At 35.6% G+C, this 27,901-nt stretch overlaps 1 protein-coding gene and 1 long non-coding RNA gene across 7 annotated transcripts; one reads left to right on the plus strand and one right to left on the minus strand.

Moving 5' to 3' along the window:
• On the minus strand, nucleotides 47-9,844 carry LOC109227655 (beta-glucuronosyltransferase GlcAT14B-like). The gene is made up of 6 exons (XM_019392855.1): nucleotides 9,742-9,844; nucleotides 9,137-9,245; nucleotides 4,562-5,145; nucleotides 3,625-3,700; nucleotides 3,413-3,528; nucleotides 47-546 (listed from the first exon to the last, which is right to left on the minus strand). The coding sequence occupies exons 1-6, from the start codon at nucleotides 9,842-9,844 to the stop codon at nucleotides 47-49; spliced, it is 1,488 nt and encodes a 495-aa protein (XP_019248400.1).
• LOC109226644 lies at nucleotides 11,198-27,197 on the plus strand. Of its 6 annotated transcripts, none has more exons than XR_002068098.1 (9): nucleotides 11,198-11,456; nucleotides 14,390-14,477; nucleotides 14,740-14,968; nucleotides 23,200-23,366; nucleotides 23,453-23,892; nucleotides 23,995-24,232; nucleotides 24,312-24,517; nucleotides 26,243-26,551; nucleotides 26,654-27,197. It is a non-coding gene; the product is annotated as an uncharacterized LOC109226644 (long non-coding RNA). The 6 variants fall into 6 exon arrangements; XR_002068103.1 differs by having other exon boundaries at nucleotides 24,082-24,232; XR_002068099.1 differs by having other exon boundaries at nucleotides 23,294-23,366.

A 27,901-nucleotide genomic window follows, 5' to 3' on the forward strand; every position in this document is an offset into this window, starting at 1 on the left:
ATATTATTAAAAAAAAACTAAATAGGGGTAAAATTACAAGGAAAATCTATTTACACTGGTTTTGACTAAATTTAGCTGACAAAACTAGTCTACCAATAAGTCTCCTAAGCCTTTGAGCCCCTGGACCTGGTCTAAGTTTTGTTGGATTTCCAACTTTAGAACAAGGAGGATTTCCAGCACACCAACCACCAGGTGTGAAACTACCATTACTCCTGTTAAGTAATTCCATATCAATCTTGTCTAAAACAAGATCATCTTGCTTGAACTTACGCGCAAACGCCGCGCCACTTGCAACCATTTTTGCAGTATCATTTAGGGAAAGAGTATGTGGATGTTGTTTTGGAGGAACATCCCAAGAAATATAGTGTAAGTCATGGTTAATAACAGTTGAAGAGAATTCTGGTGCATTGCATACAACAGTCTGAAAGTAGCCTTCTGGAGAGGACACAAAATTTGAGTAGTATAGAAGTAGGTTCCTAGGAAGATTATCCCAACCCCATATGCAGTATTCCACAAATGCACGTGAAAGGATCATCCAAGCTGAACCTATAATAAAAGTTTGTAATATGCTTCAGAGTTTAAGTTTTATGTACTAATGGTGTACAAAACACAATTTACACGATAAAAATTATAATGGACATATTATCACGTGCTAAATTACACTGATAGTGTAATTAGTTTCATAATCAAGAAAAGAAAAACAATATTACCATTATGATGCACACTAGGTCAAAATTCACTTGATGGTGTATTTGCTCCCCAATGTGGTAAAATAGTAACATATCCATTTCTGTTTCTACACTAGAGATAGTGAAATTTTGTTACTTTCAGTTACTAACTTTTTTAGCATAATAAGTTGCTAAGTTTTAGGATGAATTTCAATTTCAAATTTATATTAGATTGTTTAATTAGGTTAGTTGAGATATTTTTTATTTATTTTTTTTGAATTTTAAATTATATGGAATTTTTGTTCCTAATTGATTTTTTTTTGGTTTTCCATCCGATGTCCGGTACTCATATTGGAGTCTGACTAAATCCGGATTCGTCCCAGAAAATCCCACATTGGAGGGTAAAGCGCTCCCTAACAAAGGCGACTCCATACCCAGGGACTCAAACTCGAGACCTCTAGTTAAGGATGAAGGAGTACTTACCACTCCACCATAACCCTCGTTGGTTCTTAATTAGCTATTTAAAGCCTTGTTATGCTTAACAAAATCATTGAGAGACATTTTAATCAATACTTTTAATCTTTTTGTTGCCCCATCTTTCAAAAAACCAACAGTGGTATCAGAGCTTCATTGATCTTATAGGATCTGTGAGTTCTTCCAAAGAACCATTTTCAAAATATTTTTAACCAATATCCATTTTTAAACCCATTTTCAAACATGACAAGCAACAGTCTATCTTTGAATGCCCTACAAACTTTCAGTGGCGAAAACTATTGGATTTGCTCAGTAAAAAGAAAATCATATCTAAAAATCTATGATTTATTGAATATTGTAATGGAAGAACAATCCTTATGAGCAATCCCTGAAAATCCTATCATTGTCCAGAATCAAATACTAAATAAGACAAAGTCACTATAGGTGTTTTTTATGCACAAAACCATAAGACGAAAAAGAAAGAAGAAAAGAACAAAAAGAATTGCACTACAAAAATGTGCAATTTCAACGATGCTCAAAACAATCCTCAAGGACAAACAATAGAAGCAAGAATTGAGGAGGAGCAACTTTTTAAATTGCAGCAACTGAAGCAAAGGAGGAGTATTAAAATTTTGTTGCTTTAAGTTACTGCAGTAACTTTTTTAACATAATAATTTGTTTAGGTTTATGATAAATTTCAATTTTAAATTTCTATTAGATTGTTTAAGTTAGTTGAGATATTTTAGGATTTTTGAATTTTGTGGATTTTTTTTGTTCCTAAATGACTATTTAAAGCGTTGTTATGCTTAACAAAATTATTGAGAGACATTTTCAATCTATACTTTTAATCTTTTTGCTAATAAAAATTGCACGGGGCGCCCTATTTGGTCACCCCCATTTAACCTATACCCATTTTTTAAAAAATTTTTAACTTGTACCCACTTTTTAAATAACTTCAGCCCATTTCTCCTCCTCCTTCTCCTCCTTCATTTTCTTCTTCTTCTTCTTCTTCTTCTTCTTCTTCTTTCTTCTGCTGCTGTTGGTGCTGCTATGAAACTTCAGTTCATGGGATGATTGCCATAAGTATGTTTATCAGATTATTTAAAAATAAATTATAAATAATTACGTAAGTTAGTAGACAATAATTTGTGAATATTTCCACGTACGTGAAGTTTAAGGTCACACTTAGTGATTCTTTTCATGATAATTCTGTTTTTTTCACGTTTATTGTTTCAAAAATTCATGATTTAGATACTGTGGCAATCTGATTATTTTATAGTATTAGTACACTATGAAAGAATAAGGTGATTATTTATCTAGTATGTTAGAAAGCTTTTTCAAAAACTTCAGCTTATATAGTGCTGAAGTTTTTACAAATGAACTAAATAACTTCAGCATCTTCTGCTGAAGTTCGTATTGCCTTTGCTACTTCAGGCCCGTCTACTAGAATGCTGAAGTTTTGCGTGATTGTCTTTGCTACTTTAGCCCCGTATGCTGAAGTTACGCGAAAAAGTGAGTACGCTTGTAATTTTTTTTGCAAAGCGGACACAAATTAAAACGTGACCCAAAAAACGGGTATAGATACAAATACCTCTTTTTGCTATCCTATCATTTGAAAAACCAACAAAAATTGATAAATCTGACAGACAACTTTCGTAAAACCGAAAAGTGTTCTGGAAACTGAAATTCTGATGCAAACTATCATTGGTTCATCAAACCTAAAAGCTAAATGTGCTCACTTGCATATTGATAATTTGATATTCAAAAATTAACCTGAGGGAAAAACTTTCACGGAATAAATTGCAAATGTTTTGTTAACACACACGTATTTTCAACTGTCAGAACTAATGAGATTACAGAATTATTACTACTCTCTCTGTTCCATTATATATGACATTCTTTCCTTTTTAATATGTTTAAAAAGAAGATATGTTTCTCTTTTCGGAATCTCTTTCACTATTTTACCATTAATAACATGCTCCATTAGGCATAAAACAAGTTGTGTGGGTAATTTAGGTGTGTGCCAGAAGTCTTTTAGTATTTCCTAAACTAGGTACGTGCCCCGTCAAACATGTTGGACGTGTACAACATATGCAAATCATGGGGAAAAAGTAGAATGTACATTCTAAAATGCAATAGTTTATGGCATCAACTTGAAGTATATTGGCATGGCATTTTCAGTTTTCTATTTGTAGTCGTGATGCATGAACATATGTTAACAACGTTCAAAATGCATATACAATTTGGCAAAATCCATTGTCCAAACTAACCAGTGAAGAGTTTAAAGGCAGTGGGAACACTTCTCCTTGGTGTGACCCAAAATATATCAGACTTTGTGGTCTTATATAGCCCAGGGTCTATAATAAGTGGCATTGCCCTTCCTGTCCTGCAAATAGTAACATGAAAAATTAAAGCTCAAATGGTAAAATACAACAACAAGAGGACAAAGTGAGAAACAGAGAGAGAAGAATTAAGAACATACTCTTTCCAACCTAGCTCACTTGTGTGCTCAATGAAATTCAACTCTCTTTTCAAATCGGAAAATGTGAAGAGAAGATCTACAAAAAAAAGGGAAATCATTCTAAGCAAAAAAACAGAAGAATAAATAAGCGAGACCTTAAAGTAACCCAAAGATGGGCTCTGGACAACTTCTGGTATGAGAACACTAAACAACGTAGGGGTTGTTTGCCTTGGGAAACAAGTTATCTCAGGATTAATTATTACGCGGATTTAGGGTTATTATTATCCCACTCACCCATAGGGATAAAAATAACACTACAATTCCGGGATAACTAATCTGCGGTTAGTTATACTGCGATTTTATCTTAACCAAATGTGAGATACACTCATCTCAAATTTAATTCCAAAATTAATTATCTCTTATCTTTCGTACCAAACGAGCCTTTAGGGACAGGTTGATACAATTGGTAGGATATCGTATTTTTTTTAGGATATCCCTACTTTCCGCTGTATATGTTAATTATTTTATTCAATACTGGAAATTCATTGAACTGACTAATTGTGTAGGCCAATAAGCACGCCTTACCAAAAGATGGTTCGACTAAATCGGATTTGTGCAATTTAGACTATGGGGTAAAATGACCTCCACCAAGAGATGACCTGAGTAAATTTGGATTCGAACAATATAACTCCCTATCGAAAGGTGGAGATTTGCGCAGTGTAAACCTACTAAGAAAGGTAAAGCATCTCTAGTAAGAAGTTCTTTATTTTCAACGCTCGAAAGTATAAGCCTGCTAAGGGGGGTAAAACCCTCAAACCAAGAGAAAAAATAGAGCCTAGTGGTCCAGCCCTATCCTGAACTCTGCGCATAGCGGGAGCTTAGTGCACCAGACGGCCCTTAAGAAAATTTAAAAAAAAAAAAGGAAGGAAGGAGAGAGCTAAAAGAGCATAGAACTGACCATCTTGAGTCACTAGAGGATAATCAGAAGCACTCAGATTAATAAACCAATCCCAATCTTTATGCTTCTCAAGAAGAATAGCACAAGCATGAAGAGTATTAGCAACCATAGTTGGTCCCCTATATGTCACCATATTTGCTTTACTAATCATATGCACATTTCCAACTTGGGAAAAAATTGGATCTTTTTCCACTCTTAAAGCAAGTTCCAATCTCTCTTGTACATATGATTCCAAGTCCAAATGAATAACATAGTAATTCCATGGGTGATATAATGCTCTTAGACTTCTCCATAGCTTTTCAAGATCACCTTTTGATCCAGAAATTAAGTAAGCGAATCGCGGGATGGGAGGATTAATAGGAGGAGATGGAGCTAATTGCTTGATTTTTGCTTCAACAAAATATGAACTAGCTTGATTATTTGTCATAAAACAAGATGAGAATATTGAGAAGATTGAATTGATTGTGTAAAATGGGAAAATAAGACTTATGTTGAAGGAGGTCCCTAGAAGGAAAATACACACAAGTAGGATTATAACTAGAGGATTTGCACATGTTTTCTTCTCCATGTTTAAAGACCCCAGGCTATTGAGGATGAAATAAATCAGATGGTTCTATTTCTCAATCTTTTTGAGTTGTTCTTGTGAGACCAAAATCGAAAAAAATTAAAAAATCAGTCATTCACGATCACTGACAAAAGATTCCTCGTTCTTTGTTATTACCAAGAATTCTCCGACTTCTACAAAGTTGACACTATGAAGAAAATTCTCAAAACACTCGGTAACTACTAGCTTATAACTAGAAGCTATACACTTTGTACTTGGTATCATAGGTTTTATGACAGTATTTTATTGGACATTGTATTTTAAGATATTCATTTGATGTTAAAGTATGAACCATTATATCTGTCTCGCATGATCATTAGTTACCGAGACATGTATTATATAAGTGATAATAGAAAAGTCAATTTCACTAAGGAATATCAAATGAAATTTAAGTATTGAACAGATAAATGAATCTGCAAGTGTTATTCTTTTTATAAATGGTCTTCAAAGTTGTATTGTATTATACTATATATTATTAAATTAGTGTTAATGTTTTCTATAAAAGACAAATAAAAAAGTGCCGTTGGAGATATCGAAATAGAGAGAATTTTAGGATCGAGGAAAGTAAATAATTGGCAAACGGCATTTTACCCTGCATCAGCTGATATCTATGTACTCTTCGATTGAATTCAGTCAGAATAAAGACGCAAAAGAAATATATTTCTTCTCTAGTTTGACCACAAGACGGCAATTGTCTGGTCAAAATCTTAATAACTTTGAATAATTGAAGAAAAAAAATGTAAGTATGCAACAAGTATAAAAGGTTTAATATGTTTGACAGATGAAAACAAAGTTTAATTGCTTATATATACTTTAAGAATGATTTAAGTACTTGACTCTAGAATCTTAAATTTTATCTCAAAGAGTTTCTGCACTGCACTTGGCAGCAAAATGTATAAGACAATCAAAGACTTAAAGACGAATTGGTTCCGCCAAATGGCATCTTCGTAGCACATCTATATATTAGTAAAACAAAAATTAATTATCAAAATTGAAATTGTTAAGAATAATTAATTTAATAGAAGTTTTATGTTGGTATAGGAATAAAAATATTGTTTTATAAGTCGCCTGCAGTCCCCAGTTTTATGACCATGTGTACCATGAAATTCACACCACAAATTGTTATGTTGAGGAAGAGGCAAACCTGAAAATAAAGAAGATAATGAACACCAAATTTTAACGTGGAAAACCCTTCAAATCGAAGGCAAACACCACGGGATCAAAAAGATCCAAAAAGCTCCACTATAACAATAAGAGGGTTACAAAAGTTCTCCAAATTGGCTACACAACAAGTGCCGAACACGGAGCAACAATAGCAACGACAAATCAATTGAAGAAAGAGGAGAATCCACAAAAACGAAGCTGCTGTTCGAGGATCGAAATTAGGTCTACGGGACTCCAAATCCGATCTCCACCGTTCAAATCAAAGATCAGGATGGTACAAACACTCAATCAAAATATCAGCCCGATCCAATAGCTAACGAATCGGAAAACATGATATGAACTTGGCTGGTCGGCAACCAATTCCTGCTCAGGTAACTAATTCGAACGCTCCTGAAACCTCTCTTAGAAGATCTACAAGGGAAAAGCAAAAATTCATGCGCTATCCTCCTGATTAGAATGTACTTTTGACTGACATGGGAGAACTTGATAGCTATGATGAAGCCATGGAAGATAAGATGAAGTCACTCTATGGGAATGGCACATATGAGTTAGTGAAATTGCCGAAAGGTAAGAGAGCTTTATCTAACAAATGGATATTCAGAATAAAGCAGGATAACCATACCTCTGCGCTTAGGTACAAGGCGAGGTTAGTTGTTAAAGGTTTTGGCCAGAAGAAGGGAGTTGACTTTGATAAAATTTTCTCCCCTGTTGTGAAGATGTCTTCTATTCGTGTGGTTCTAGGCTTAGCCGCGAATCTATATTTAGAGGTTGAGCAGATGGATGTCAAGACTGCTTTTCTTCATGGTGATTTAGATGAAGAGATTTATATGGAGCAGCCTGAGGACTTTTTAGTTAAGCTTGTAGATAAGCATGCGTTTTACAGAAAATTGGAAGGCGTGAAGCCTGTCAATTGTTCCTCTACTTGAAGACACATTTGGCCCCTTGGCTGGAGCGAGGAGTTTGCTGGGCCCATGCCCATGTTGTCCAGCCAAAGGCCCAATGACCTAATCCTATTCTCTTTTGGTTTCCATTCTTATTCGGAAATGGATTCCATGTTTATTCCTATTTAGAGTTGGTTTTGAAACTGTGCAAGTCTTTCTAATGATTGATAACCTCTAGGCAATGGCAAGCCTGAACTTGTTTGTTACACAGACTCTGATTTAAGAGGCAATCTTGATAATTCAAGATCCACTTCCGGTTATTTGATCACTTTTGCAGGGGGAGTTGTTTCTTGGCAATCTAGATTACAAAAGTGCATAGCTCTATCCACCACAGAAGCCGAATATATTGCTGTCACAGAAGGTGCCAAAGAACTATTATGGATGAAGGAGTTTATTAATGATCTTGGCTTTGAGCAGCCACGGTACATCTTATTTTGTGATAATCAGAGTGCTATCTGTCTCACCAAGCACTCCACTTTTCATTCTAAGACCAAACATATAAATAGAAAGTATCATTGGATAAGAATGGCCGTGGAAGAGAAATTATTTGAGGTTGAGAAGATACACACTGATGAAAATCCTTCGGATATGCTGACAAAGGCGGTGGTTGCAGGTAAACATGAATTTTGTAGAAAATTGGCAGGCATGAAACCTGTCAATAGTTCCTCTACTTGAAGACACATTTGGCCCCTTGGCTGGAGGGGGAGTTTGTTGGGTACATGCCCATGTTGTCCAGCCAAAGGCCCAATGGCCTAATCCTATTCTCTTTTGGTTTCCAATCCTATTTGAAATTGGATTCGGTTTATTCCTATTTTGAGTGGGTTTTGGCTTTAAGAGAAAGCACCACTCATGATCTATAAATAGGACAGCCTTGGAGAATATTCTATGCTCACTAGTACAAGTCTTTGAAAGACTTAAGCACATAAGAGTGGTTTTTGAGAGAGCTTTCATCAAGAGAGAAGAGAGAAGAAAAGTATTTATTTTGCTGCAGATTTTTATTCCAACCAGCCAACTTCAAATTACGTTTTCCTCTCTTCTCTCTTAATGAAAGCTCTCTCAAAAACCACTCTTATGTACTTAAGTCTTTCAAAGACTTGTACCAATGAGCATAAAATGATTCTCCAATGTTGTCCTATTTATAGATCACGAGTGGTGCTTTCTCTTAAAGTTCAAACCAACTCTAATTAGGAATAAACACTAAATCCAATTCCGAATAGGAATGGAAACCAAAAGAGAATATGATTAGGCCATTGGGCCTTTGGCTGGACAATATGAGCATGGGCCCAACACAAATATGCGTCTCTCTGATTAGGGTCCGACCGAATTGGTTTCGAAAACCTTGCTTCCTTTATGTTCCTCATGGCAGAAACAACTCCACAAGGCTAATGTTGAAACTGTAATCAGACAACTTGGGGTAACTAAAATCTCGGGATCTAAATGGCTCTTTATCTTGCAAGCTTCTACTACTTCATCCACGATCAATTCTCCTGTCTGGTCCAAGTCTTTCTAATGATTGATAACCTCTAGTTTCACGTCCTTGCCTTGCCCCAAAATCTGACCTTTGGTTTGGTGCATACATTTAAAACTGGCTCCTGGAAGCCTCCGGTCTAAGCCGAGGTTATTTTTTTACATTTTTAAATTTCGATCATGGTTAGAAACTCTGAAAGAAATCAGAGAATTCAACTGATCATTTGATTTGATTCATAAAGATTATGAACATTAGCAGATGTGGTTTCCTAAAACTCCAACAAGCTTTCTATCAACTTTCTTGAGGCATCTGAGCATAAAGAATTAAGGCCCATGATAAATGATTCCGCTGCCCATTTATTTGGTACTGCCGATAACAACATTCTTTCGTTTTGGAACCTGATCATGTACTCCCAAAGTAATTCTGAATCTCCTTGAGCAATTATGAAGATATCTGCTTTCCGCGCTCGAATTTTTCTTGCTCCAACGTGAGCTTTAATAAAAGAATCTGCAAGCATTTCAAAAGAATCAATTTACTATTTAGGTAAGAGTGAATACCATGTTAAAGCCTCTTTCATTAAGGCCTCTCTGAATTTCTTTAGCAAAACTGATTCGATCTCATTTGGAGCCAAATTATTTCCCTTTACAGCAGTGGTGTACGTTATAGTGTGCTCCAATGGATCCGATGTTCCATCATATTTAGGAATATCCGACATCTTAAATCTATTTGAGATCCACTCTGGAGGCCGCACTAGGTTTGAATGGCAACTGTATATACTTCTTTGATTCCAGACCCTTTAGGACCGGAGGTGCTCCCAGATCATCTTATCCATCCGAGCATAAAATTCTCTAGCGTTTTGATCCATGTGTTATTTATCTTTCTCATGCATTTCATGAGTTCAGCCCTGAAAGGATCGTATGTAATGTTTTTGTTTCCGGATCCATTGCCTGTGCCGCTTGTCCAGTTATTATCCGATCTAAACTCCCCCTTGAAGCTACGTTACCAGTTCCCGGAATCATTTGATTTGTGGGTAAGCCAGGAGGGTCTTGAACTCCAACATCTGAATTTTTTGAAGCAGCCGATAATGCTTCTTGAAGCTCAGTCATTATCCAGTCTTGTCTTGAGAGATGGTTCATTATTTTCCTTTGTTGCGCTCTCAAAACTTTTATGGTATCGGCAACGGGCTCATCATCAAAATCATCAGGAGTGGGACTCCTTGTACATGAGTATTTCTTTCCACCCAACTTGGAATTGATTCGTTCCCATCATGGTAAATCTCACTAGTCAAATCGTCTTGCTGCGAATTGCTCATAGGCTCGTTGTTGTGGTTCAGGATAGCGTCGAGCAAATTATTAACATCATTGTGTTCCATAGCTGCATTATGCTAACTAAAAGCAACAAAAAAAAAATTAAGTTAGCGTAAGATGAATAGACCAAATAATACCACAATTGTCTAAGTCTCACGGCGGGCGCCAAATTATTTATTGGTAAAGAGGTACATTTGAATTTGTATATGATTTATACACACATGGATTGAGATGATCTTATTAGTAAAATTAAAAAGTATAAAGATACTCAAAGAAGAATAAGCCTGTAGTTCTGATATACTCCGCTAGAGTCAAGCTAACAGCGAAGTTTCAATGAAAACCTTTTTGTATATAACTATGAAAATGAGAGAAAGAGGAATTGATTTGCTAATTCTTGTTTATTGTGTCCTTACAATGAGTACAAATACTATTAGTAGTTAAATTTGGGGAGACAAGATCCTCAAAACTTGCCCTCTTAAAGATGAATAACAATTCTCTTGATGGTTGCATAATATTGGGAACAAATGCTAATGCCTACTCCATTTAATGTTATTTTCTTCAACCGGTGTCTTACTTTTAAATCCACTTATGTGATCTTTGTGGCCCAGAATTTACATAATACGGGTACATGTTTTTATCCGGTATTAGTTGACTGCCGACTCATTTCCATCCTGTCACCATTGTCACGTATCTGCTCAAAAGATATCCATTTATAAACTCTAAATTTTACCCGATACAGTACACCCACAAAGCAACATTTAAATTTTAATTTTACTTACAAACTGAACTCCGCCAGCAAACTTCCAACACTACTAAAAAACGGTTCTATTGGAACGGTTATTTGGCAACGGTTATAGAACTGTTACAATAGATTATGTTTTGGAACGGTTTTAATCATTCCAATAGAGTGAAAAGGCTTTTGGTACACTTCTGAAGCAAACCGTTCCCAATAGGATAGTAACCGTCACCATAAATGAAGCTATGAAGACGGTTTATAAAGACGATATAATAAGGTTATTTATGGGAACGGTTTACTGAAATAAAATATGTATTGGGACGGTTTATTTTTCCCTCCCCACTTTCCCTCCTAAATATTTATTAAAAAAAAGAAAAATAAATGATGACCCCACAAAAATTTTAATACTGTGTGTTTTGGTAAGATAGAAAGGCAGAACCTTTCGTCTCTCTCATCAGCATCTCTTCGTCTCTCTCTTGTCTTTAAACCTAGAAAGATCCGCCATCGACGAACTGTGCGACCTACTCCGGCGAAGGAATTCTGACGAAGGACAGCCATTTCGGCTAATTTAAGGGAATCTCAAATGTAGATTATCGGTATTTTTTCGTGTTTGATATTTTCTGTGGTTGTTCGCTTTCGCTATTGTTTCGCCGCTTCTTCTGTTTTCTTTCTCTGGTAAGATTTCTGATAAACCCATTAATTTACTCTGTCCTTTGTTTGTATTATATGATAAACTAGTGAATTCACCCGCGCTTCTCGCGGATTATTAGATTTACGAATGCCAAAATTTATGAATTTTCTTTTATCTTCAAATTCAAATAGTTCAAGTTTTAACCAATTATATCATCCACACTTAACTTTATACATTTTTCATAATTTTCCATTCACTTAGAGTTTTTAGTCTTCCAAAAAATACTTGATTTTTGTATAATCTATATAAGTGAAGCAATACTTTTATTTTTCTTAAAAGAAATTAAATAAGGAAAAGAATTTCAAGAAAAACTTTTTCTGTACATATGTTTAACAAATTTAAGACATGATTAGTTCCTTGTACATTTATTATGTGCATATAAATATCTTATTATATGAGTCTGTTATGTACTTTTCGTCTTTTATTTCCATTTTTTTTCCTTTTTTAACCATTTTATTTTTAACTTTTCCTTTTTCCCCTTCCCCTCTTTCTTACTTCTCTAACGGTTTTCTTTCTTTAAAAAATGTTGAATTGCTTTTTCTTTTTCAACTTCCTAATAATAACGATAACTAACAAAAAGATAATAATTTAAAAAAATAAAAAATAGTGCATAAAAATATACTCTATTATAGGATATTATTATACTATGCATTAATTATCCAATTTAATTAGAGAATACGAAAAGAATCAGTTTAATTAGAGAATAAACAGTGCACCAACATTTAATAGTTTTTCTTTTTTGATCACTGAACTTAATAATTTTTCATAGAATCCTTACATTAATTTGGTGCATGTCTTCTTCGTGGTCGTACCACTTCCTTCTTATTCAGATTTGTTTTACCATTTGGTCCTTTTAATGCTACGCGTATAGTGAATTATGTTTGATTAATGATTATCGGAATATTGGATAACAATAAAGATGAATTTTTCCACAGAACACTCATATACAATTTTGGGTTGGTGAAAGACAACATGAATAACCTTTCATCACTGGCAATGTTTTTTTGATTGGCCGCCGAAGTAATTACCAAGTAGAGCAGTCCAACAGACAAAAATAAGAATAAGGCTTAAAATAGATGCATAACTTAGTGTGAGATTCCAATCTTTGTAAATAAAGATAGAAATAAAACAAAAGAAAATTTCCCTTGCATACAAGTAATTTCTTTATTGCCGTAGAAATATGAACGACTATCCTTCAACCTAGTGTGAGATTCCAATCTTTGTAAATAAAGATATAAATAAAACAAAAGAAAATTTCCCTTGCATACAAGTAATTTCTTTATTTTCTTTATTGCCGTAGAAATATGAACGACTATCCTTCAACCTCCAATATAAATTACAGGAATATCTACTTATTGTTTTCCTTTCCTACAAAATTAGAGAGCCTAAATAAGTAAAACAACCGGGTAAAACTGATGTACATGTTTAACTTCTTTTGGTTTCTCAAGTTGAATTAACTTAGAAACATAAGACAGTTCACCATAAGATTACTCACTCTCCTATTTAAAAATCAATACATCAACTCATCTTTCACCAAAAGTTCAAATTCTATTATCAATTGCAAATAGTAATTATAATAAAAAATTAAATCCATCCAAACCAACGCAAGAAATTAAATATCCCTTTCTGCAGTTTGTTTTCAATTCCATAGCAAATGCTATCATTTCGTGTCGAAAAGATATAATGAACTTTGCACGAATAAGAAAACTAAAACAAATAGGAGGAGGAAAAAATATAAACTTAGAGAGTGAATCTAATTACCTTGAAGAAAAGCATCCAACGTTAAGGTATATCACGCCCACAATACAAATGAGATAGCATGAAATATCAAAAGCTAGCAAATATTGAGTAAGAAGCAATTATGGGACTCAAAAGTATAAACTTTAAAAACGTAGGCATACTTTTGTAGATGAGAAAATGGGTCCATTTGCCAAAACAATATGCTGCAGAATTTTTCAAAGNTTCACTGTGGAAGCCAAGATTTGGCTATCCATTATCTGTTCCAGGATTGTGCTAGCTAGAAATGAGACTGAAGTGACGCCTGAGAAGGTAGTATTTTTCAAAGCACATTTGAAGCTAAAATGGATGGATCACATCTTGATAGCACATGAAGCTTAGGTATTGTCTTTTTATCTCCTACCTTTGATGCATTAAAACACATTAATAAAAATTAATTAAAGGGAAGGGGAGAAGAACCATAACGTTTACAATATTGAATGTACACTTTTAGGCTTTTAAATATAAGCTAAACTAATAGAATGGAGAAGAAAAAAAAACGAAAAACCAGAAAAAAGATAAATATGAAAGCTGCCCAAATAGGGATGCCACATCAGCTGGTCAATTCCCAGCTTTATATATATATATATATATATATATATATATATATATATATATATATATATATATATATATTGATTTTTTGATTTCTAGTTTGTAAAACTATAATTATCTATTTAGTTGGAAAAACAAGTTAAACTTTGTTTAGGGTTTTTTGAGGTATTTTCAGTTGGAAGTTTTGATCTGACTAACGGGAAGGATTTGAGCACCAAAATACATGGTCTGTCGTTTTATACTATCGGCAGACTATACGAGCATGGTGTTACATTAAGGGTGTTAGATAATGAATGTAGACATAATTTAAATATAGACATAATCTTATATAATATACATAGCTAGCATAATTATAGGGATCCACAACAGATTTATAGGATTTCCTTTTTATTCTTTCCATAGTTAAGGCTCTGTGTACTTATATATATACTTGTTACTTCTTGAATACAATACAAGAGAGATTTCTCTATTGTCTCTGTACTTTACATGGTATCAGAGCAGGTCTACTGCTCGCTGGAGTTGAGTCGAATCCGCTGCCGAAATTCCTTGGCCGGAAGCTAATCTAAGGTCTTTTTGACATTTTCAGTTGACTTGTGGTGATTCTCTGATCATAGAACCACATTTTGGCAAAGAACAACCTCAGACCAGATCTTATTCTCACTTTGTTTGGTCAGGTTTGAGTTTGGTTTATTGGTTATTCGATTTCTTTAATTCTGTGGTATTTTTCTGTGTGAGAAGCTTGAATCTTTATTTTTGACTCACTGTCGTGATCGATTTGTGACTTGATATTGTCTGTTGGGTCTTTCCTTATCAGAAACTTTGTTGGTCTCTTATTTTTTTTGAGTTGGGGGCAAATTCGTTTGGTTCTCTAATTTGGTTGAGTGGATTATTAAAGTTGAATCTTGTTCAATAGATTGTTAATTTCTTATCTACCAGGATCTGTTTGGGTATCTTTCAGCTTCGGGGAAATGACGGTAAAGAATAATAATGCAACAACTCCTAGTCCAACAATCTTGGTTACGGATGAGTTTCTAAAATTCCTTCAATATCATAAATCAGTTAAGGACTTCTTCAGTCACTGCCTTTGCTGGGTCAGATAAAACATGTCTTATCACCTCTTCCAACAAATGGGTGATCGATTCAGGTGCTATAAATCACATGACAGGTAATCCAAATATTTTTTCTAGCTTTCGCTCACATAAAGCACCCTCTCCGGTTACTGTAGCTGATGGGTCAACTTGTAGCAGTGTTGGATCTGGGACTGTTAAACCAACTTCCTCTATTACCCTCTCATCTATATTTAGTCTACCAAACTTGGCCTTTAACTTGATTTCTGTTAGTAAAATTACCAAAGACCTTAATTGTTGTGTTGCATTCTTTCCCGATCATTGTTTGTTTCTAGATCTTAAGACGATGCAGGTTATTGGTAAAGGATATATATCTGGTGATCTTTACATCCTTAATGAATGGTAGCCACGGTCTATTGCATGCTCTAGTATCATGTCTCCTTTTGAAGTACATTGTCGACTTGGACATCCCTCTTTGCCTTTGTTAAAGAAGCTCTGTCCTCAGTTTCAAAATATTTCATCATTGGATTGTGAGTCATGTCGATTTTCAAAACACCATCGCATCTCGTTAAGTCCAAGGGTTAATAAGCGAGCTGAGTCAGCTTTTGAGTTAGTCCATTCTGATGTTTGGGGACCATGTCCGGTTGTTTCTAAAACTGGGCATAAGTATTTTGTCACTTTTATAGATTATTTTTCTCGAATGACTTGGATTTACTTTATGAAGAACCGCTCTAAAGTGTGTACTCATTTTTCTGCCTTTTGTGCTGAAGTCAAAACTCAATTCAATGCTTCAGTATGTACTCTAAGGTGTGATAATGCTAAAGAATACATGTCAGAGTTATTTCAGTCCTACATGAGACAACATGGTATATTACATCAGTCTTCATGTGTTGATACACTCTCTCAAAATGGAGTTGCTGAGAGGAAGAATAGGCATCTACTTGAGACAGCTCGAGCACTCTTATTCCAAATGAAGGTTCCTAAATAGTTCTGGGCTGATGCGGTTTCTACGGCTTGTTTCTGATTAATCGCATGCCATTTAGTGTACTCGATGGTAATGTGCCTTATAGTGTTCTTTTTCCGAACAAGTCATTATTTTCGGTGGAACCTAAGGTGTTTGGAAGCACATGTTATGTTCGAGATGTTCGACCATCTCTTAGCAAGTTGGATCCCAAGGCTGTGAAGTGTGTTTTCTTGGGCTATTCTCGCCTTCAGAAGGGGTATCTATGTTATTCTACTGAGCTTGGCAAATATTTAGTGTCAACTGATGTGGTATTTTCAGAGACTACACCATTCTTCTATGCACCTCCCATTTCTACAAGCCAGGGGGAAGATGAGTGGCTAGTATATCAGGTTACCCGTACTTTGACAGAACAATCAGATGATACTCTTCGATCTTCCAGTTCTTCTATTGAGCACCAATCAACTATTATGCTTTAGTACCTGCTCCAGCAAGACCTCCACTTGTTCAAGTTTATTCGCGGAGGCGAGAGACAAATGATACATGTCCCGTACCAGTTACTGCATCATCTGATCCTCCTTTGCCTGATCCTCAACATAACCTTGACCTTCCTATTTCTCTTCGCAAAGGTACACGTACTTGCAAATCGACATATTCTGTTGCTAACTTTGTTTCCTATGACCACTTATCCTCTACGTCTAGATCTATGATTGCTTCTCTAGACTCCATCTCCGTACCCAAAACAGTGAAAGAGGCTTTGAATCATCCTGGATGGTCTGGTGCAATGCTTGAGGAAATACATGCATTAGAGGACAACCACACATGGGATTTGGTAGATTTACCAAAGGGAAAGAAACCAATGGGATGCAAGTGGGTCTTTACAGTTAAAGTTAATCCAGATGGTTATATGGCAAGACTTAAGGCCATACTTGTGGCGAAAGGGTATGTCCAGAGTTATGGGGTGGATTATTCTGACACCTTCTCCCCGGTTGCCAAACTCACTTCTGTCCGCTTATTTATTTCTCTAGTTGCGTCCGAGAATTGGCCTTTACATCAGTCGGATATCAAGAATGCGTTCCTTCATGGTGATCTTCTGGAGGAAGTGTATATGGAGCAACCACCCGGTTTTGTTGCTCAGGGGGAGTATGGGAAAGTCTGTCATTTGAAGAAGTCCTTGTATGGCTTAAAGCAGAGTCCACGAGCTTGATTTGGCAAGTTCAGTGAGGTAGTTCAGGAGTTTGGGTTGAAAATGATTTAGTGCGATCACTCAGTCTTCTATCGGAAATTAGTAGGTGGCACTATTCTCCTTGTTGTATATATTGATGATATTGTTATCACAGGAAGTGACTATGCGGGGATTTCTTTCCTCAATTCTTTTCTGCATACTAGGTTTCATACAAAGGACTTGGGCCAGTTGAAATACTTTTTGGGAGTAGAAGTAAATAGAAGCAAAAAGGGAATACTTTTGTCTCAGAGAAAGTACATTCTTGACTTGCTTGCAGAAACTGAAAAGTTGGCAGCTAAACCTTGCAGTACTCCAATGGTTCCTAATGTGCATCTTACGAAAGATGATGGTGATCCTTCTGATGATCTAGAGAGATACAGAAGGTTAGTTGGGAAATTAAACTACCTTACTGTGACTCGTCCAAATATTGCTTTTGCGGTAAGTGTTGTTAGCCAGTTCATGTCTGCACCAACGATCAAACATTGGGCAGCTTTGGAACAGATTTTGTGTTACTTGAAAGGAGCTCCTGGACTTGGCATATTATATAGCAATCACGATCATACTCGTATTGAGTGTTTTGCAGATGCTGATTGGGGTGGACCGAAAATTGATAGAAAATCTACTACAGGTTATTGTGTCTTTGTTGGAGGAAACCCGGTATCATGGAGGAGTAAGAAGCAAAGTGTTGTATCTCGATCCAGTGCAAAATCCGAGTATAGAGCTATGTCACAGTCTACATGTGAGATTATGTGGATATATCATCTGTTGACTGAAATTGGGTTAGAGCATCCAATACCAGCAAAACTCTGGTGTGACAATCAAGCTGCCCTCCATATTGCATCAAATCCGGTGAATCATGAAAGAACTAAGCATATTGAGGTTGATTGCCATTTTATTCGTGAGAAGATTCGGGAGAACTTGATCTCCACTGGCTACGTGAAGACAGGTTAGCAACCGGCTGATTTGTTCACAAAGGCATTGAATGGAATTCGAGTTGATTACCTTTGTAACAAGCTGGGCATGATCAATATCTATGCTCCAGCTTGAGGGGGGTGTTAGATAATGAATGTAGACATAATCTGCATGTAGACATAATCTTATGTAATATACATAGCTAGCATAATTATAGGGATTCACAACACATTTATAGGATATCCTTTTTGATTCTTTCTATAGTTAAGGCTCTATGTACTTGTGTATAGCCTTGTTACTTCTTGAATACAATACAAGAGAGATTTCTCTATTGTCTCTGTACTTTACAAAGGGCTTTCTTATTATCTATCGCCATTTGTTCGTTCGTTTCTTTATTTGTTTGCTTAGAATAATGAGCGACGTGTTTGATTTGGGATGTGTGTTTTGATTGCTGTGTTTGTCCTCCAAAAAATTCTTTACAGAATGATATCCTTATTGTCGAGAATTTCCCGAAATATTTCTTTACTTATAGGATTACGCTGAGTATGTTTGGTTCAACATCTTTCGTGATAATGCCTACTCCTCTAGGAAGGCTTCTTATTAGCGGAAGTATTTTTTAAGTGCATGTTGCATAATTATTTTATTTAAAGTTATGTATTGAAGAAAAGTAGATTAAGCTGTTGTTAATCACCTCATTGTCGATGATTAGCTTTTGAATTCAGAAATGTAATTTTTCTGTATATTAGTAGGGTGGATTTTGGCTGATTTCTGTATGTTATGTAATATTTTCACCTCAAATAAATCGCTTTTAGTAAAATGAAGAGTGAGTTTGTTTGTTAAAGGGGGAAAAGGGACCGCTAAATCATCACTGTTATCTTTGAAATTTATTTCCAATAGTCTGCTGCAATGTTGAGAACAGAAAGGGTTCTCTTTGATGTTTTAGTGCTAGATTTTGTCATCTGACACACTTCAATAGATTTCCTTTCATATTTCATGAATTTGTTTTAGACAGGATGAGTTTGATGGCATGACACTTGTTTAGAATATACATTTGAGTGTATTTTCATTTCATGTTCGATATTCCAGTCCAGAAAAAGAAAAGGTACTATGAGTTCGCCTACTCTGTTAATGGTGCATAAGCCTATTATTTTACTTTGTGTTGTTAATAAGCCTATGAGTTTTCCGGTAATATTGCTAATAAGCCTATTATTTTACTTTGTGTTGTTAGTATTATATGATACATTTTGTGATTTATGGTTTGCAAAATCGGGGGTTTAGTTGGTGGATTTTAATTTCGTATTAGAAACTATGAGTTTGCCTTACGTAACTGTTTATGTGATGGTTTTGGTGACTGTAAAATTTTGCAACAATGAAATTCATATAATTTTGACAATAAGTGGCTTTTTTTTATCTTTCTTATTATATGATTTTTTATTAAGAGTATATAAACCAATTTTATACTATTTGTTTTGGTGTCATATAGGATAAAAGTAATTTAATGGATAATAGAGGTAAAAGGTGGATGGGCCTTCGAAGGTCAACTGATGAGTACATACAAAGAGTGAATAAATTTCTTGATAAAGCATTTGAACGAGCTTCCCAAGGAAATAAAATATTATGCCCTTGTAAAGAGTGCGCTAATTGTTTTTAGCATCATAGGAATGTGGTGGAAGACCACTTGATTGATAATGGTTTTGTTCATGGATACAACAAATGGGTTTTTTACGGGGAAGGATTTTCCTCGAAAAAGACTCCATGCCCAAGCAGTAATGATGAAGGTTCTGACATGTATGACGATATTGATGGATTACTTCATGATACATTTCGAAATGTTGAGGATGATTTGGGACATAAAGTAGTGAGGGATGGACCATCGAAAGATGCAAAAAGATTCTTTAAATTAGTAGAAGAAAGGAAAGAAGAATTATATCCAGGGTGTGAGAATTTCTCCAAATTAGGCTTTACTATTCGGTTGTACTTATTTTAATATATTCATGGGATGAGTAATGTGGCATTCACAGACTTGTTGGAGTTGTTAAAAGAGGCATTTCCATTTGCTCAGCTACCCGAGTCTTTCTACAAGGCAACAAGCATGATAAAAGATTTGGGTCTTCATTATGAAAAAGTACATGCATGTCCTAGTGATTGCATGTTATTTTGGAATGATAATATAAATGCAGATAATTGTTCTGTGTGGGGGTCTTCTAGATGGAAGAATGTTTTTGGTGTCTTGACTAATAAGAAGACTAAAACCCCTGCAAAGGTTTTAAGGTACTTTCCATTAAAGCCTCGGCTTCAGAGGATATTGATGTGTCCCGAAATAGTTGTAGCTATGAGATGGTATGTCATTGAACGACCGAATGATGGAAATATAAGACATCCTCCTGATCGTGATGCTTGGAAGGAATTCTACTCCTTGCAACCTGATTTCTCTAGAGACCCTTGAAATGTTAGATTGGGTCTTTCAAGTGATGGGTTCAACCCGTTTCGAACAATGAGCATTTCCCATAGCACGTGGCTTGTTATGTTAATGAACTATAATCTATCGCCTTGGATTTGCATGAAGCCAGAGTATATAATGTTGTCAATGATCATCCCAGGCCCGTTGGGAAATGATATAGATGTGTATCTACAATCACTAATTGCTGAATTAAAGGAACTATGGGAATTCGGTGTAGAAACATTTGATGCCGAATCCAACCAGATGTTTCAAATGCGTGCAGCGTTAATATGGACAATTAGTGATTTTCCTGTACTAGCAATGCTTTCTGGATGGAGCACAAAGGGAAAATTTGCATGTCCCACTTGTAATTATGGCACATGCTCTCAATATCTCAAGCATAGTTGTAAGATGTGCTATATGGGTCATCGGGCATTTTTGCCTCCTGAACATCCATTTTAAAGAGATAAGAAATCATTTGATGGTAAGGAGGATCATAGACTTTCACCTACTCCTTTGTCGGGTACAGAAGTCCTCGAAGAGTTGCGTGAATTCAAGAATGTCTTTGGAAAGGGCCAAAATAAAAGGTCTCGGGATAACAAGTGTCCATGGAAGGAAAAAATCCATATTCTTTGAACTACCATACTGGGAAACTAACAAATTGAGGCACAATCTTGATCTGATGCACATTGAGAAGAATATATGTGATAGTATTCTTGGGACATTATTGGAGATAGATGGAAAGTCTTGATCATGTAAATTCTCGCTACGATTTACAAGAAATGGGAATACGAAAAGAGATTCAACCAATACAAGATGTTGTAAGTGGAACAATTTCTTTGGCTAAAGCTTGTTTCTACATGAATCCAGAAGAGAAGAGGCGATTTTGCACCGTCTTTAAAAATGCCAAATTGCCAAAAGGTTGTGCCTCGAATATATCACGTTGTGTGCATGAGAAAGAGATGAAAATATCGGGGTACAAGAGTCATGATGCTCATTTTATAATGCATTACTTGCTCCAAGTTTCTGTTAGAAAATCGTTACCCAAGAATGTTTCTTTGGCATTGATTATGTTGGGCAACTTCTTTAGAGCCATATGCGCTAAGGTTATAAGGCGAGAGGATCTTGATAGATTGCAGACTGAAATCAATGATATTACATGTGAGCTTGAAATGATTTTCACTCCAACCTATTTTGATATAATGCCTCATTTTCCAGTTCATTTAGTAAATGAAATTAAGCTTGGGGGTCCAACTCATTGTCGTTGGATGTATTCCACTGAAAGAAACTTGTGCAGGTATAAGGCATTTGTTCGTAATCGAGCTCATCCAGAAGCGTCAATTGCAGAGGGGTTTTTGGCCGAAGAGTGCTTGACTTTTTGTTCGAGATACCTACATGATGGGGTGAAGACAAGATTTAGTAGGTACCAAAATGGGGATGATGGGTATGTGAAGGAGCAAAATTGTCACCTATATTTCCTATAATTGGCCATCCAATTGGAAGTAAGAAAAAGAGAAAAGGAAAGATTTTCCTCATGGATTTGCAGTTATGTATTGAGGCAGATAGGTATTGTCTCTTCAATACTGAAGATGAACAAGTGGAGGCGTTTATCATGTAAGATAAAATATATTATCATCACTTGTATTATAAGCTTTATTTATTTTATTTTTTAAGATTTTTAAATTTAATTGATATGGGCTGATGATTAAATTTGAAACATATGGCTTGCGGGGAACATAAAAATTTAATTGATAATCGTACTAGATCAAATGCGTGGCTAAGAGCAAGAAATCATAGTCGAAACTTTGCCAACTGGTTTAAAGAGAAAGTAAAAAGCATTGACGTGCCCAATCATTTGCGATAGCTAGCTAAAGGACCTAATACATTGGCCAAACGATATACTGGATATTTTATCAATGGCTACTTGTTTCATACAATGACGCGGGATGCCCCGTTGAAGACTCAAAATAGTGGAGTGACTTTGTCAGCAACAACTGATAGTTTTGCTAGTGCTAGGGACCAAAATCCCATTGATGGAGAGGTTCTCTATTATGGAGCTATTCAGGATATCATTGAGATTGATTATTGGGGTCGCTTTAGTGTTGTACTGTTTAGATGTGATTGGTTTCGTAATGAAGTAGATGAATATGGTTTAACTCGGGTATACTTTAACCGATTATGTAGTCCTGATGACTCTTTTGTGTTGGCATCTCAAGTACATCAAGTTTCTTATGTGGAGGATCCAATTGAGAAAGATGTTTATTATGCAAGGAATAAAGTCCCTATTGATTTGTATGATTTGGAGAAAGAGAATATTCCTAATGTTGGGGAGACATTTTGGAGGGAGCCTAATGATGAAGCAGCTCCATCAACTAGATTAGCTGATATTGATTTTTGATGGTCGAGAGAAGATGTACCTCTTGATGTTATTGATATGCCAACTGATGCGCAACATTCACAAGATACAGTTATGGAAATATCTGAAGAGGAGGATGATTTAGATGATACGGATTGGGATTGGATGGAGGCTGATGATTGAAGAAGAAACTTTTGATTTTTATTTGTATTTTTTATCTTCATTGTCTTGTTTCGAACAATTTTTTGTTCTTGTGTATGCTCTTGAGTTTTTAGTTTGTTTCAGTTTCAAACTTTTGTAATATGCTAAATACTAGAAACTATAGTCTGATACGAAGCTATTTTAATATGTTATATGGTTCACAAGCTTAGTTTGTTTCATTTCAAGCTTTTATATTATCCATTGTCATTTCTGGTAACTGATCTTCCATCTTAGGAATTGGAGGCCATTGTATGCAGTAGTATAACTCTATAGTGCTGCGCCAAATTGCTAATATTCTGGTGCTTCTTTTGTTCTTCTGGTGCTTAAGCAAGCAAAATTGGTCTTTGAACAGACAAGACTTAAAGACAAGAAATGAGACTTAAGACAAGATGATAGTCCTGGTGCTTCTTTTGTTCTTCTTTCACTTTGTTGTTGCTGCATTTATATAATACCTAATAAAGCTATTTTTATTTGTATTCTTTATCAGATTTGATAGACATGAGTCAAGAAAGACCTTCAAAGCCCAAAAGAAAGACAAGCGCGACATACACAAAACCTGGAACAATGGCATCTTTGGCAAACCAAATAAGGACTTCGTTTAGCCAAAAATATGTTGTTCCTGCTAGACAATCAAACAAAGAGCGGCCGAATATTATAGAAGAGAATCTGCCACAATATCTAGGAGTAGTAGCCCATGTACAAACTAGATCAACCACTTCTACAAAATTTATTGTTCCTGCTAGACAATCAAACAAAGAGCGTCCGAATATCATCGAAGAGAATCTGCTAGTGCCACAATATTTAGGAGTAGTAGCCCATGTACAAACAAGATCAACCACTCCTATAACACAAGTAATAGAGGAACAAGTAGAGGAACAGGTACAGGTGGATTCTCTCCTATCGAAGATGAACAATGTGAAGAACAAGGTAAGAACATATAGACTTTATCTAAAAATACTTACATCCTATTTCAGTCATAAAAAATGTATGAACAATAGTAATTTGGTGGTTTTCTTTGGTTCGTTGAAGGCCCTTCTAATCAAACAAAAAAAGAGGTAAAACAAAGATGAAAAGTGTACATGGACGACATGAGCGTAAATTGATTTTACTTGACAGCTTAAATCAACCCGTCGGTCCTAGTGAATACGGTGTGATAGAGCTTGGAAGCTTCCTCAGCACATTGGGAAGGAATGTGACTCTATGTCCTCTTGATATTTTGGATTGGAGGAAGATGGACACAAAAGAGGATATATGAGAATATACCAAGGTCTGGACTTCTTAATTATTAATTTTTAGTTGAAAATCTTTCATATTTTCTGCACTAACAGATTTGACACCAATTGTAGGATAAATATGATATTCCCGAAGCTGGAAAAAAATATATTTTGGAATCTATTCAAGCTGCCTGGAGAAAGCACAAGAGTAGATTGAAAAAAGATCACTTTGACGCCTATAAAAATGATGAAAAGCTCGAATGCAACATATCCCTGAAGATGTTCCAGTTTCTCAGTTTAAGGAACTCCTTAGGTATTGGAACTCTGAGAAACTCCAGGTATGTGACTTTTTACTTGTTCTTATTCATCTTCTTGAACTTCTTCTTCTTCTTTCTGGTTTTCACCTTCTTCTTGGCCATTGCTGGTGTCTTTCCCTTCTTTATCTGCTTTAGGAATGCTACTGTAAATGTTTTCAATTGCTTTCTAGTTGTCTGCTTCAGGGATGCTACTGTAGTCTGATAGTATTAGTACTTGTGTGAAATTAGAACTATGTAATATGCATTGTATAAATAATGTGAGAGGGACAGACTGAGTATCCTTGATGATTTTTTCCACATGTGGACTGGAAAAATGTAGTTTAGGAGTGCTGTCGCTAAGTGCTTGACAGCCCGTTAACCCCTCTGCCAAGTTGTTCATATTAGCATGTCGCCGAGCACTAATATTCTTAACAAAATCATCACTGCCTCATTTTTCTTTGTTACTGCTCGTACTTAGAACTAGTTTTTGTGCTGGTACTTAAAAGGCAATATTCACAGATTAAAGAGAATTTGAACAAGGATAGTTAAACCTTTGACACACAATCAAGAGCCTTTAAACCTCGTACCACCAATCTCCAACTGATCTTGTCAAGGAAAATCCGCCGCAAATGTCCAATCCACACAAGACTTGACTTCTTCTCTGGCATAAAGAATTCTGTGCATACAATTTAGTCTTCTTACGGAAAACTCTGATCAGGTAAAATAACATAGTGAGATAAAAAGAGAATTCTGCTTAAATACTTCTCTAGACAGTGGACATACCCAAATAAAGTATTAAGTTACAAATTTAAGGAAGATACAGTGCATTGATAACATCTTGGCGATGGGTCTTTTCCATTCTTTTGCTTCTTCTTCTTCACTGCCTCCTTATTCTTCTCCTTTATGAGGGTATTTATTTACAAACCAGATCAGATTTAATTTTCATATAAGTAGGAGACTGTTTATTAAAATACAAAAACTGAGGATATATAATAAAAAACAACACATATTAACTGAAAAACAAACTGATTTTGTAGACAAAACAATGGATGAACCTTCCCAACATGTGTAATTACCTAGCTACCTAGAGGCTTGAGGTAATCTAGGAGAGAGCAAAGCAGTGAGCGCATGGAGTATACCATGCTCTCCTAAAAGGGAATGTTATATAAAGTATGCAAAGGCAGAAGAATTGGATGTTAAAATGAACATTATGAGATATACTCACAGTCAACACTCACAGATTTTCCATTTTTTAGTCATTATACGGGCCAACCAGCTTGTTGTCCGAAAGCGCAACTATCAGTATATAATGATCATAGACTTAATGGAAGAATGATCATATAAATATAATTTACTTGTGTAGATGCATCTGAATAAGATTGTTTTATCAATTGCAACTCTTTAGATTCTTCTGCTTAAGATTAAAGAACGTATGTTAATGTACCCGTTTAGGAAGGAATGATTTAGTTTTCATTGTTATATCAACTGCAACTATTCAAATTCTTAAATTTTGTTGCTTCTTTGCATCCAAAAAGTCCCTGGCATCACCTTGTAATTTTTTGACATGTTGAACATCTTCCTCGACCAAGTCAGTGACACGTTGAGCTGCTGCTACTGTTTTTCTTTGCAAGCGACGACAATCCATCTCCTCGTTGCTGCTGTTTTTTCTTTCTTTCAATGTACTTCCATTTTCCATATATTGTGTTTGATATATAATTCTAAAGTCCTACTTGTAAGTTGTTGTTTGATGTTTCTTTCTGTTTGCAGAAAATATCTAAAACTAACATTGAGAATCGGAAAAAGTTGAAGAATCCTCACACTGCTGGAAAAAGAAGTTTTGCTTTATTTCGCTCTAAGTTGGTGTGTAACTAGCAAATCATGGCAAAATAAATTCAGTTTTAGCTTTTGTTTTGTTCATGGTAGATCAGCAGGAATGCTGACTCACTTTCATGTAACTAAGAAAACGACAAGGAAACTTCGGATCCTTTATCAGCAAAGAAAGTCTTTGTAGCTACAAGAAAAAGAAAAGCTGGTCGATCATACAAGTCCTCGGATGAAGATACAACTAGTAAAATCGTGCGAATTATATTTAACTAATGTTATATCGAGATCAATTATTTGTTTCAATTTGTTTACTTTTTATTTACTTGAATTATATATTTTGAATTTGCTTTATAGGCTGAAATGGAGGAAATTGAAGCACAACAAAACGAAAATGGCAATGAGTCCGTAGAGGCATTTGCATCTGTCATGGGACCTGAACATCTGGGATGTCTGAGAATTTATGGACGGGGGGTTACAAGAACTTCTTTGAGAGGGAAAGTAGGATGTTGTGCACGGTAAAATCAGAGGGTCCAATTTCCCGTCGTTATGATGCCCCGTAGGTATACTTCATAAGGCTCGAGACTGGGGTCGAGGTTCACCTTCGAGGGTTGTCGACGCTCGACCTCGGGGTAATGCAGACCAACAGCTATATTGGAAAAGAGGGGAATTTCCAACGGGTGCATGCAATAGAGCCGGTAGAGTCTGTCAGGCTAGTCTAAGCCCGCGTCATGACGTCAACTAGCTGTCTCATCTCCATATCTTTGTAATTAATGTATTTTGTACTATGTTGGGATTCCCCTCCTATATAAAGGGGATCCTTGCCATTTTGTAAACATCTGTTGCCCCATACTAAATACATAACAACATTCTCTCTGCTCTCTAACACATTCTTTTGATATTTTTGCTTCCATTTATTATCTTCATTATTGTTCATCATTTATTGCTTATCATTGGCCATAAAGAGCCTTCGTTAATTTTATTATAACTGTTAGTCGCTCTCCAACTGCCTTCGATAGCTCCCAGTCGAGCATTGGAATCGACCTTGGAATCGACCTCAAGGCCCCTGAGTCGATAAGCTCGAGGCCACGATTGTTAACCCATCGGTTTGGTTATTGCCTTATTCCTAATTCTTATCTTGTTCCTAAGTCTTACACATAGCATCAACTGCTTAACAACCGGCATAAAAATAGATCACATATTTTTAGAGTCCCATAATCAAATTTAATTGTTATTATCATTTTCACGGTAAAGAGTTTGGCGACCGCCGTGGGGCTAAAAATAATACTCCCTCCGTTCCAATTTATGTGAACCTGTTTGACTGGGCACGGAGTTTAAGAAAAAATGAAGACTTTTAAAATTTGTGGCCCTAAACAAGTCCAAATGGGGGCCCAGAGTATTTGTGTGGTTATAAAAGCTTCTCATTAAGGGTAGAGTTGTAAGTTTAAGCTAAATTGTTACCAAATTTAGAAAGGGTTCATTCTTTTTGGAACGGACCAAAAAGAAAATAGGTTCACATAAACTGGAACAGAGGGAGTAGTGATTATTTTCTTGCTGGTTTCATTACACAACGCAAGTTATCTTTCACACTTTTTCTTGTCCAAG

This window comes from Nicotiana attenuata, chromosome 6 (assembly GCF_001879085.1).
Source record: "Nicotiana attenuata strain UT chromosome 6, NIATTr2, whole genome shotgun sequence".
NCBI lineage: Eukaryota > Viridiplantae > Streptophyta > Magnoliopsida > Solanales > Solanaceae > Nicotiana > Nicotiana attenuata.

What these genes read in the sequence shown, in the direction of transcription:
- LOC109227655 (XM_019392855.1), bottom strand. Translation starts at nt 9,844, where the DNA reads ATGACTGAGCTTCAAGAAGCATTATCGGCTGCTTCAAAAAATTCAGAT. An exon ending in TCAAATGATTCCGGGAACTG is followed by an intron (nt 9,246 to 9,741) that starts GTAACGTAGCTT and finishes AAATGCTTGCAG; the next exon opens with ATTCTTTTATTAAAGCTCAC. An exon ending in TGCCTTTAAACTCTTCACTG is followed by an intron (nt 547 to 3,412) that starts GTTAGTTTGGAC and finishes CTTTTATTATAG; the next exon opens with GTTCAGCTTGGATGATCCTT.